The following is a 12,810-nucleotide window of genomic DNA, read 5'->3' on the forward strand; positions in this document are numbered from 1 at the left end:
TGCCGCCGCGAACATGGCCGCCATGGCCGTCGAGCTGCGCCGTGTTTTTGGCACGGAAATGTTATTGTCGTGAAAATAAACGCTTCATCAGGCTTAAGATGTCGCTTTTTTTGGAGTACACGGCCGAATCTTGGATCGGAATGCCTGCGCTCCCTCCCTGAAGCGAATCTGTCGAAGAAAACTGCAGCCGCTGGTGTCCGCGGCTGAGCGGGCGTCCAAAGGTACCCGACGGCATGCATTCGAGCACGCAAATCTTTATACATACTTAAGCGCGCGTGTTAAAATTTGTACAATGGTGTCGAAGTGAAACTTTCCTGATTTTAACACAATAGTCAGCGTCGCTGTTCTCACAGACCTCCTTGCACAGTGGTGTTTGCCACTTGTTGATCACATTTGCTTTCGCGTCGAAGGATACGCGGCGGCGCGCCGCCGCTCCAACGCTCCATGTATCTCCAGCCGGGCGTCGCGCCGCCGCGACGTTTTCTGCCGCGCGAATGTCGTCGAAAAAAACGCCGCATGTATCCCGGCCTTTAGAACGCGCCACGCTACAGGTGGACCACGCTGCGTCTCACAGGCGTCTAGGACCATCTAAGTGGCGCTGATAGAACCGCTGTTTTGAGCCGACAATTTTTCGCTGATATTTGCTTATGCTGAATTCCAATGGCAGATCGAGACCGCTCCGTAGGATCGTGTACGGAGCAACGTTTTGTACGGAGCGCGTCGGAGCGCGTAGCTTCGCCACCTTCCATTTTGCGATTGGAATGCGAGTGCTCTCTCGGGAGCGCGACGCCAGCACCGCAGCGGCGAGCCGCGAAACTAGGCGCGCCGCCAGAGCGGACGCCGTGCTAGCTTCGTGTTCGAGTCCGACAGGAGTTGCGCGAGGCGCGATCTCTGCGTTGACAGACGCCGTCTCGGCGAAACAAAAAGGAGGTAGTACGAAGGCCGGAATGTAAAGCCAAAACCAAAGCGTATGTACAGGATGGTCCACCCTCCGTGAACACGCGAGTATGCGGCCGCGGTCTTCGGAGAGCCAGTGAGCCTGTCCCTATACCGTTCACGAAAGAAGTGGCGGACGACGCGCAGGCAAGTCGCTCGCTGCTCGATTTTCCAGCCTTGCGACTGCGAGACTCAAGCCGCTGAACCAATCAGCGAGACAGTCGAGCTTTCGGCAACGACGCCGCCCGCGGACACGCTGAGCGACGAACTGCGCTGCCCCCCGGACAACGTTTCTCCCTGGCTGCCGTAGTCGTCGCTAAGCCTAAATGTTTTTCATCGATGCCGCAGCTGAGGGCGCTTTTGAACTGGCCAGCGCTGTAGTAAAGGTGCTACTCGCGTCACCGTTTTACTGTGTTCCTCGTCTCATAATAAAATAAAGACATGATCGATTTCTGCGACGCCTCCAGCAGCGGAGCTAGCAGACAGCAGGCCAGCCGCACTGGGCGTCAGGAAGAAATTTGCTTGTATCGCAGTTATCACTTCTACCAGCAACTCGGTATTGGCCAACGATCCTCAAAAATGATTCATTTGTTACATTCCTCTACTCCAGGGCTTGTTATGAACGCGAACAAAGAATATTAGCGCATTTTTCTGACGCCGGCGGCAGGCATATACAGGCCGGCAGCTTCACACTCGCTGTCCGTTTTAGACGAATCTTCACTGCTGGACTCTGAGCTTTCAGTGCCCGAGTCGGAACTGTCACTTCCATGAAGCAAAATTAGTGCCGCACGGCTCGAAGCAAGATCATTGCCGTCCACTGTTGACTGGAAAGTGCCCGGCTCGCCCGGCTCACCACGTAGCGACGACAGGAACGAAGCGTCTGCTGCCGGTCGCGACCGGAAGCAGACGCGGCGGAAAAAAAAAAACGTCACGCGAGGTTCCGGTCAAATCTGCCGATTTCGGCGGATCAAGTATTGCTGCTCCACGGAGCGATCCGGGATTTACGCCTGATCCTGATCTGCCATTGGAACATACAACTCGCGCTCCCATTTTACCATTGGAATACGACTGATCCAAACCGAGCAGAAAAACTTGATCCCGATCTGCCATTGGAATTCAACATTAGTTTCCTGGCGCTCACCCTACTGTGACAATGCGGAAGGTTCGACCACGGAAGCAGCTTGGAAGACGGCCGCCTTTCTACGGTGGCTCCTTTTGTAGTCGCAGGTTTGATCTCCATATAAAACTTCGGGGAAACTCTCCGTACAAACAGGCAGCTGTCGGAGGATCCAGGTAAATCTATAAAGGCATCTGGCTGGCGCAAAGGAATGAAATTTTAAGGCGCAGTTTCGGAAACCAGTATTCTCTCAAGCTCAGGAACCTTCTTTCGGATTTTTTAATGCTAAAACACTTATATGGCTCATCAGCTACGAAACCCGGCAGTGTCGTCGTTGACCGGAAAACAGGTCCAGGAATGTCGGATGACGACACCGTGGTGTCAAAGGAAAATAAAAGTTCGTTCCGAAAGTGCGCAGAATTGAACCCAGGACTTTCTGATTATGAGGTGAGCACACAAGCCATCGGCCACAAACCGGGTTACTTCTTCGCGAACACAGGTGAACCTTGTATACGCATTGTCTTACGGCTGTATGCTAATGAGTAGGCGTTTCATTAGAAATGAAGAGAAAAAATTAAAAGTCAATAAAGATAACGAATCAAAATAAAAGTAAAAAAGCAATGCTTTCGCATTCAAAGCACGTAAGTAGGTGAAAGTTCCCTCTCCGTAAATTTTTATTTATATTTTCTAGCCTGCCACTCGGTAACAGTGCACACAAAGCCAACTTACGTAATAAAGCACGCCGCTCTGCAAGACCTGTCTTCTGTTGCTGCTTCACTGCGCTGACGTCTGTCCCTTTCCCCCATGTCTCTCACTTGCCGCACCCCTCCTCTCCCTTTATACGTACACGCATCCTGTCAATGACCTGCATGAAATGACTGCGCTGCTTCTTCTTTCTTTTGTGCCGCTGCCACCTGCCGCAGGCTACTCCCAAACCCTTCCCCGAGGAATCACCTACTCGTCAGTGGCGCTGAGCCCGGAGAAGAGGCAGCCTGGGCTGCTTGTGACCGCCGCCGGTCAGTGAGCCTGCCTTGCTGCTCACTTGCCACCTTTAACCCACATTATTAATGCACTGAGCATGTCCTGCCAGCACTACTTACTAGACCCTACAAATCAGATTAATTTTGGAACTATACCCAAGGTGCTGTAGATATGTAGGACATGTACCGCTTACTTGATGACTTAAGTTCCATGTGACAATGGTTGAGTGGTGAAATGGGTAACGGCAGGAGTACTTACTGTCAGCGCCAGTGGGTGTTCGTTTGAGACGAAAGCCGTATGCAAGTTTAATCGCAAAGCGGTATTTTCATCTGTGAGCCTGTGGCAGGATTTCAAGGCTAAGGAATGCACTGTTGTCACCTATATTCTGCTTCAGATGTAGTTTGCAGCACTGTGCATGCTATGGCGATCTGAGCCTGCCAGAACGGCGCGCTGCATAAATGTGTTCCTCCGCTCCCATCATACCGCCACTGGTGGCTCCATCACTGGGAAGGAAAGAGCACCAGTGTCCGGCTGCTGCACGCAGGAGACTCAGCCGACTCGGCGGACGCCGTGCTTACGAATGGCAGCACAGCACTTTGCAGCATGCCTCCGCAGTGCTGTGTTCGTGCGGACTTTCCCTGCGAATTTAACTAGTGGATGAATCGCTCGCTGTACTGTCCGAAAAAAAGAACTAGTGCAATTTCCAATTATTGCAATGACCGTTTGAAGAATAGTTCAACACTGTTCAAATGTTTAACGCACTATTTGTTGAGCTCGTGCAGTCCTGACTGTACGAGAGCTGTAGCTTCCACAGTGCTGCAGACAGCTTGTGAGATGGAGTATAGCTACCTTTTTTTTCTTAGACATTTCAGGCCTTTGAATGAATGCCGTGTGTAGTCAAGGCATTTTAAAAAAATTATTTTCATTTGAATGAACTGAAAAGTATCTTAACAAGTGGGTGCCTACCAGTTTAATATTCGGAGCAAGGAGCATCCTATGCGAGACGAATGTAAATTACCTCGTTCGCTTTTTTGTCAGCGGCACATAGAGATGTAATACATCCGCAGAAACGCAACATTGTCTGGCTCACAACTAGGACTGTCTTTGTCGATTTTTGTTGAAGCATGGCTTGTAAACCAATTCGGTGCCGACGGTACCATGCACCAACACGTTGCACAGCAACAGAGAAAGTGACAGAGCTGATTTCAACGAGGTCATGCAAAGCCCGCTGGCTGAGTAGTTCAGTGGTTCGTGTGTTTACTAGGAGTAGTTTGTCGCCCACATAGTCATGCCAGAATCTGGCCTCGATCATGCCACCGAGGCAGAAGAGTTCCTTGTTCACTGGTTGTCACAAGCCAATATTTATGCTTGCAGTAACCTTGCTTTCGTTACTAGGTGCGCATCGTAACTAATCAGCGCCAGGTATACTAATGGAGGCAAGTTGTCGTGAACATCCTGTGTATGCATACAACCGAAACAATTGACGTATACCCTAAAGTCTTCATACGTTGTGCTACGGAGTCGCGTTAGGTTGTGAAGAGTTGTTAGACACCTTTAGCATACCGCGTACCGTGTTACCGGTACCGGAGTAGCCAATGCGGATGCGCAAATCGCCTTGACGGCGCCAGGTGGCGCCTGGTACCCGGCAGCTGCGCGCGCGCCAGCAGCATCGGGACCAATCAGCGCGCACTCACCGCCGGTGGTCGAGCTCCCGGTACTCCGGTACCGCTAACGGTGACACGGTACGCGGTATGCTAAAGGTGTCTATTTAGCTGCGGGTGATTTGCTTGAATAGCATAAAGTACACGCGATAGGCTTGACAGGCTATTTTTCGATTGCTATTGAACCAGCACTGATAACCAACGATACTTAGGGTGCAAACCGAGGGATGAGGCGTGGTCATATGACAGCTGGCTGAATATTTGCAAAGAGCTGCGGTGAATATGTGAAATTTGGTCCTGGGATCGAGATGTGCTGTGTCCTTCACATATTCAATGTATTTAACAGAGCGCATGACGACTGAATATGCTGCATGAAGTGTGCACGTAACGTGCTTTTTTTAAGCAGCGCAACACTGTGCTGGGTGAGGGAAGGCTATCCAGGTGGAGAAGTTGAGGTCTTGTTTGTAAAATACTGCTTTCTTCAGTGTTGCGCTCCTTAAGAGAATGTGCCAGTGCTTTCCCTGGACCTTCTGTTGTACCTCTGTGTCACATATGTCCGAGCCCTCAGTCTTTCTCCGCTGTTCTGGCGGCCTTCGTGACAACGGCAGTCATGACATAATGGAACTGCTTACAAGATCGCAGTTATGACTGCACGCAAAAAATAATAGAATATCTTCGGGGGTCGTGATTTTTATTGTGGATAAATTGCATGCTGTTTGGCAAAAAAAAGAAAAGACGGCGAACGGACCGCGAAGCGACGCAGCAGCACGTTTCAGGATAAGCGGCAAGTTCTGTGTGCCTTCTACTACTACCCAGGCTGCCCACTGGCTCAATGTGTAGCTGCTGGTTTAGAAATTGTACTTATTTGGAGCTCGTGTGCTGGCAAGAAAAATGCCCGAAGCAGATGATTATTTCCCTAACCGAGGCACTTGAAAAACCAATGTTTTGCCGGAGCAAAATCTTAATTTAGCTTTTGTGGTCATATAGCAAAACAGCCGGTTGTCGCAATAGTCCAACGTGCGTCAAAGCAGTGATCGTGCGCCAGAAACGCAATGGATCTGTTTAAGTGTACTTTTTTTTTCGCCGTAAGGACGACGCTGCACTTCATTTGGATTTTACCAGAACAAACGTGCTCATGTGCCGGACACGGGACGTATTAGGAGAAGCACAGCGCTGGACCAGCAGGCGAGTTAATCCAATGATTACACTGAAGTTGTAGCTTTGCGGTTCATCGATGCTTTGGTTTGCACGAAGCAATACTTAACTTGGATGTTTATGCGTGCTGGCATTCGTGGCAACTATTCGTTTTCATGAAATCCCATTTATGAGGGATGTCGCCGAAGTGGATTATTCGACTTTGATCATTGTGCCAACATACAAAAGCGTTTTGTTCCACCGAACCTATAAACGAGACACCGAGCTAAGCTGTGAAATTCTAAAGCTTCTGCTTCGTTGTATGGGGCAGAAACGTGGAGGCTTACAAAGAGGGTTCAGCTAGCTTAAGTTAAGGACAACGCAGCGAGTTATGGAACGAAAAATGATAGGTGTAACGTTAAGAGATCGGAAGCGGGCGGAGTGGGTGAGACAACAAATGCGCGTTAATGATATCCTAGTTGAAATCAAGAGGAACAAGTGGGCTTGGGCAGGGCATGTAATGCGATGGCAAGATAACCGCTGGTCCAAGGCAAGCGTAGTAGCGGGCGGCAGAAAGTTCGGTGGGCGGATGAGATTAAGAAATTTGCGGGGATACGGTGGCCGCAACTGGCAAAGGACACGGTTAATTGGAGAGACATGGGAGAGGCCTTTGCCCTGCAGTGGGCGTAGTCAGGCTGATGATGATGATTTCGTTGTATAGGCTTATCTAAGCCAGCAGCAAACACTAAGCTCACTGCTGAACTCGGCTGCGTATATCTGCTGGCACCTGATATTGGAAATCCCGTTAGAGCTCCGGTAACCACTAATGTTCTCATTCTTGCGATAACGCTCTTATTGCGCTGCTCGCTGTTCCCAACTCCGGCACTTCTCTTCCATGTGCCTTCTTTTTCTACCCCGCTGTGCTGTTAGGCTCCGAAGTCCGTTCGCCGTAGTTTTGGCGTGCTCGTAGTTTTCCCTCTGGTTTGTACGTGTGCGTCTTATTTGAATCGTCCCGCGAACGACCAGATGAGACAAGGAAGAAGCGGACTGTACTCCGTACCATACATAGCAGGCAACGCTGCGGAGGCTGCTGAAATAGTGCGTCCGCGAAACCATATTACTCCGCCTCGTATCATTCGTTCTGCTCGAAACTCCGGTCATTGTTTGGACGAATACAAAGAGCGGTATAAAACGATGTAGTAGCATTGAAAATGACCTTCGAAGCTGTGAGGCGCTCAGTGTTCGGGCTCTCTGACCATAATTTTCACGGAGAGTGAACTACTTTTTGGGCGCGGATTTAGTAGTAGCGATTCGCCCTACCAACCGCGTATCATACCGCCACGTGTACTTTTTGCTTCTCGAAGTCTCGACGAGTCGCGGGACGAAAATGTGGCATGAGGTAAAACGAAGTACAGGAGGTGCCAGTCACGGCACTTATGATTTGTCGCTACGAAATATGTTTGTGTTCGCTTTGGTCGTATGGCGAACTACTTTTTTGCGCGCGAACTTAGCCTGCGCGTACAGGCGCGCTAGGGTTGGCAGCGTTACCTGCTATGTATGAAACGGAGTATACGTCTTCCCTGCCTTTCGCCTCGTCGTTCACGCGGTGATTCAAAGAATGCACCCTTGCCCAGCGGCCCGTGTGCTCGCTGTCTCTCTATGTGCGTTGCCGTACGTATGAGTGGGGGCCGGCGCAGGGCCGCCTGGAGCGGCGCCGGCGAAGCCCCAGCGGTTCTACGGTCAGCCACCGCCGCCCCTGCAAGTCACCTCCCCACTCACCTCCCCGAGGTCTCCCCTGCCGAGGCCAGGTATTCGTTGACCCCACTGCACGCGCCTTGCATCTCTCTGTCTGTTCCGTTCGTTGTTACACCCGTCGTAGTTGCCCACCCCGCACGGCATGCCGTTAGAGGAGCATAGACACCTAAGTTTTGGGTGCGCGTTTTCTTTAGACACCTTTAACATACCGCGTACCGTGTTCCCGTTACCGGTACCGGAGTACCGGGAGCCTGCGCGCAGCCAATGCGCATGATCAAATTGCCTTGACGGCGCCAGATGGCGCCATATACCCGGCAGGTGAACAAAAATAAAGAAAGAAAAGCTGAGGATGGTGGCAATTGCCACCACCCGGTTCCAAAGGGGGCGCTCCCTCGCGCCCGCAACGGCGAAACCAATCAGCGCGTACTCACCGCTGGTGGGCAGGCTCCCGGTACTCCGGTAACGGTAACACGCTACACGGTATGCTAAAGGTGTCTTTTGTAATAGACGCCTTTAGCATACCGTGTACCGTGTTACCGGTACCGGAGTACCGGGCGCCCGCGCGCAGCCAATGCGCATGCGCAGATCGCCTTGTCGGCGCCAGATGGCGCCACGTACCCGGCAGCTGCGCGCGCGCGTGTAGCATCGGGACCAATCAGCGCGGGCTCAGAGGCGGTGGGCAGGCACCCGGTACTCCGGTACCGGTAACGGTAATACGGTACACGGTATGCTAAAGGTGTCTAATGAGGCGTAAGGCATCATCATACATGGATTTACCACGTGGTATCCTCCTACGACCGCCAAATAACTTATAACCGAATTTATTTCTCGTTCTGCTTCGGTTTCCACATCCTAACGATGGCTGTGACCTCAAAGAAAGGTTATAGGTCACGTGAGACAGGAAAAACTGCAATATAATCGGTGCTTATACATACGTTGTTATTTCTGCTCTTGCGGAAGACTGGCATCAGCACTGTAGGAGATTAAAACGATGAAGCAGTGATTATATCGCAGTTATTCCATGCCTCATGTGACCTATAACCTATCTTTGACGTCACAGCCTTTGTACGGTTGTTGAAATCGAAACCTAAACAGCATGACAGAAGAATTCGAACATAAATTATTTAGTGGTAATAGGCGAATACCATACGGTGATTAATGCATAGTAGTGTCTTCCGCATCATTACAGAGAAGGAAAGAAGCCACCAAAATTAAGTGTCTATACTCATGCAAGAGTAAAGAGTGTCTCATGAGAGAGATAGCATAGCGCGATTAGCTACCGTGAGTCGCCTCTGCGCGCCGCCAATGCGTATGCGCTGATTGGCCCCGACGAGGCGGGCATGCGCGCAGCTTGCGGTACATGGCACCATCTGGTGTCCTCAGGGCGACCTGCGCATGCGCAGTAGCACCCAGCGGAAGCGGAACGCGCTATGCTATAACTCTTCATTAACAGGCATGTGCCCCGTTGCGCCACGGTTAAACGCAGCTAGTGTTATTTCATCATATATAGCGCGCAGTCATATAATGTTAGACGCACCAGATTAGGACAGAAACACTCTTCTATGTATGATATTAGAGATGGCTCTAGAATATGAGTTGCTGCAAAATTCTTTTCCTAACTGTTTCGCGTAATTCTGAGTAATGTGCTATCGGCCACAAAATTTTACAGGATGCGTGTTTCCGATAAAAAATATTGTTGTTATGGTTTCGGGTTTGGTTTATGGGGTTTACCGCCCCAAAGCGACTCAATGCTGTCGTCGTCGACAGTTCACCATCTTTTTTTGTACGCTGCCAAGGTACTGCATTATTTCCTACCGTAAAACAGGAACGGCGCGTATATTAGAAGTAGCGATAACAGAAGAATGAAAGTGTGCAGCGCTGGATCCATGCGAGACCGACACACTGGAGAATTATTCGTCAAACTAGCTGACGCCTAGAAAACTTTCGAAAAAGTCCTGCCCTTCTTCATGGTCAGTTGCCTAATAAAGAGGAAATACGTTTGGACATTCTAAGATAATTCGCTCAGCAAATATTGTTGTAGTCACGGTAATCTCGCCAAGGTATGTACCGTTAACCAAGCAGCCGCTTTAGCGGCCAGAGCGCACTCGCAACCGTACAGCGGCGCTGTGGTCTCCGGCACGCACTGCTGCTGCTCCCCGGCTGGGAGTGTAAGCTGACTGACGTAAGCCTGCTCCCTCGCTCAGTATGGCAACTCTCCTAATGCGCGATTGCCTCACATGCCACCCGTGTACTTCTCATCAAGCAAGGAAAGAGAGCGAGGGCTCAGGCTTACGTCAGCCACTCTGCACTCGCAGCCGGGGAGCAGAGGCAAGCGCCTGATATCGCAGCGCCGCCGCTCGGCTGTAAAGGCTCGATCACACTTAGGCATTCGGCGGCGAGAGCGAGCGGAATCCGCTGCTTGGTTCACACTTGCCCAAAAATCCGGCGAGCGAAGCGGATTCGGCCGCTTTTGACGCCGAGCGAGGCGGATAGCGGCGCGGCGAGGCCGATCTGTCCAGACCGATTTCCGCCGCGTGGCGACAAACATGGCGGCGCCCTTCGAAGCCGGACCCCTCGCTTCGGACTGAATTCTCGTTGTTGCAGCCTTTTTCAGTCTATTCCCTGGTCATAAATGGGGCATCGGTCTCTCGCTTCGTCTCACCTAAGAAAACGTGTGATAAATTTGCTTTATTTTTTTTTATTAAGAGTGACGATTCTGCCCTTTCTAGGCTTAAGAGGAGAGTCGGTTTGTTGACAGTAATGGTTCCCGTCCTGAGAACCAGATGCCGCCACTATACGCTGAGTTTATTTTTGCGTCTGTGCTAACGTACGCTGAACTAAAAAGGGGAATGCGCCTGAGTTTAACGTACGTAAGCATGCATATGCTTATGGTACGTAGACAGCGTAAATTTATCCTCTTTTCTCACTCTATCTGTGTATGCCGCCAGCAGCGACGTAGTGTGGGAAAGCGAGAAACAGCAGCGGCGCGGCGGTTCCGTCTCGCCTGGGCGTCAAGATGAGAGCAGGTCCTAGTTTTTGCGCCGAGCGAACCCGCTTCGCTCGCCGGAATTTTGGGCAAAAATGAACGCGTGTTGGTAAAGATGGTACGCCCTTTGTGAGAAGTTTAGAGCCCACAGTGGCTTACTTCTGGGCCTCGCCGTGTGGCTTTTTATGCTTCCGAAACAGTAGACGTGGTACAAAAGTATGAGCGTCTGCTCGCATGAGGGAGGTGCGGGGTTCGATATCCCCAGTACCGCCGGGTACCCATCGGTGATACAATGGGTCCCTGGAGTGGTGCACGGTTTCAGTAGTGTGAAATGTTTGGGAAATGGGCCTTTAACCTTACAAGCTTGTTCCATAAAAATTTATCGTCGTCGTATGCCCCCTCTGTAATGCGAAAGCCCTGAGGGTAAAATAAATGAAATGAAATGAAATGTTTCAAACTTTTGGAAGGTAAGATGGAACCCTTGTCCTCCCCCTTTCTAAGATTAAGACTTGCACGGATACCTCAAGGGCCCACTACTTGGCTTAGAAGGAAACCTCTATGGGCTCTAAACTTTTGAGAAGGCTATTCATATAGCGGGGAACGCATAAGCTTCGGTGAAAGGTTGCATATCTGCTTTCCTACTGGCGGGACCAACTCTTCTTCGCCGCCGTTGGCGACAGTAGAAATGATGTGGCATAGCCAGTGCAAACGCACTGCATTGGTTGTGTTGGCTGGAGGTGCCGGAAAGGGCTTTGCTGGCGACGGCTGGAGATGTGGTGCCTGAAGGTGCCACCAGACTCGGAGGAAGTCGAACAGTATATACCTTCTAGATAGACTTTCTTTTCTTATTTTTTAATTAAATCACGGGTCAGAGTACGGCGCATATATTTATCACAAGGCCGTGTGAAGCCGTGGCTTGAAGATCGCTACGGCCGGCGGCGAATTGTGTTCGACAGCGGTTGAGGCGCGTTCTTCGCACTAGAGGGTTTTCCTTTGAAATGTGAAAACATTCAAGGACTTCAGAGACGGATAATAATAGGGCGCCGAGGATCGTTAAGTCGCCAGTCACATCAAGGATATGCCTGTGCCGTTGTTAGCGGCCTGTTTCCAATTCGTCTCTTGAGGCGGGATGGTGCGTAACACATTTTCTGCTAGATTCTCTTGAAGGATATATGGCCAAGCTGACAAGAATTAACTCTCGGCACAACATGGCAAATTTCGGAGGTGTACTGGTGTATGACACTGCATGTGTTAAAACTGGCTGAAAGCTACTTGCATATAGCGCCGAGTCCGTATACCTTGAGGCAAGTTTAATTCGACTTCACACTCCGGCCTGCAAGGAATTAAAGCAGTGCCAGAAACCTGTTGCACCAACACCTCGATCTAACCTTTCTGGCGAACTGCCAGCCGACGTGATTAACAGCCAGTCAAATGGCAACCTTCGCCCCCGATTTTTCGGAGGAAAAATTTCGGCACCCACTAGCACCGCTAATACGTATAGCCCTCGGACGTCAGGCGCGTTTTCTTGTGAACTGGATTGACTACAACAACAGAAGCTGGCCTCTACATCCGAGCTGACGACGTTATGGCGAGCACCGCGAGTGTTGCGGTTGGAAAGCTCAAACGCGGCGACGTGGCACAGCAAAAACGCTGTGGGCCAACCCTCCGGCCTCCGGCACCAGCTATGCCCAGTACTTCGTCTTCGCACAGGCGGCGGAGTAGTAGGTAGGGCTTCAAACTAGATGTGTCTGGGTCCGACTGGGTCCTGGGTCCGTGGAAAGCCTGGGACGTTAGGGAATTCCGTTAGTGAAAAGGTGCGGTGATCCCTCGTGGAGTACACCTCGTGCGTTGGTCTCGGCGCAACGCAGTTCCCCCGCCCCCGCGCGCCCTGTCCCCGGACCGCGGCGGCGGGCTGCTGGCCGAGGCCGGCTACCCGCCCGTGGTGGCCGCGCCGTCCCCGTTCCCGCCGGCGGCGGCGGTAGTGGGCCCCGGCGGCGCGCCCCCGCCCGGCCCGTACCCGCCGCCCACTTCGCCGCGGCGAGGCTACGAACTGGGCTACCCGGCGGTGGCCGACGGCCGGGATCCGGGCTACTCGCCCGAGCGCAGGCTGGACCACACGCGCTCCCTGCCGGCCACCTTCAATTCGGCTTACGAGGAGCCTTTCTACGGCGGGGACGCCGCCGGCTATGGCTCGCGCTCAGGCAGCGCTACGCCCATCATCGACGAAGAGGCCAGGTGCG

At 51.7% G+C, this 12,810-nt stretch overlaps 1 protein-coding gene across 25 annotated transcripts in view; it reads left to right on the forward strand.

Annotated features, from left to right (window-relative positions):
- LOC149344356 (coiled-coil domain-containing protein AGAP005037) overlaps positions 1-12,810 on the forward strand; it is a 443,868-nt gene that overhangs the window by 357,507 nt on the left and 73,551 nt on the right. For 22 of the 25 annotated variants that reach the window (XM_089546281.1, XM_089546282.1, XM_089546283.1 and 19 more), the window contains 3 exons: positions 2,977-3,069; positions 7,527-7,637; positions 12,439-12,805. In XM_089546281.1, coding sequence (XP_089402407.1) covers positions 2,977-3,069; positions 7,527-7,637; positions 12,439-12,805 — 571 coding nt within the window. The remainder of the gene's footprint in view (positions 1-2,976; positions 3,070-7,526; positions 7,638-12,438; positions 12,806-12,810) is intronic. The other 3 variants (XM_089546273.1, XM_089546271.1, XM_089546279.1) reach the window with 3 other exon arrangements.

This window comes from Amblyomma mixtum, chromosome 5 (assembly GCF_055824585.1).
Source record: "Amblyomma mixtum isolate Tamu chromosome 5, ASM5582458v1, whole genome shotgun sequence".
NCBI lineage: Eukaryota > Metazoa > Arthropoda > Arachnida > Ixodida > Ixodidae > Amblyomma > Amblyomma mixtum.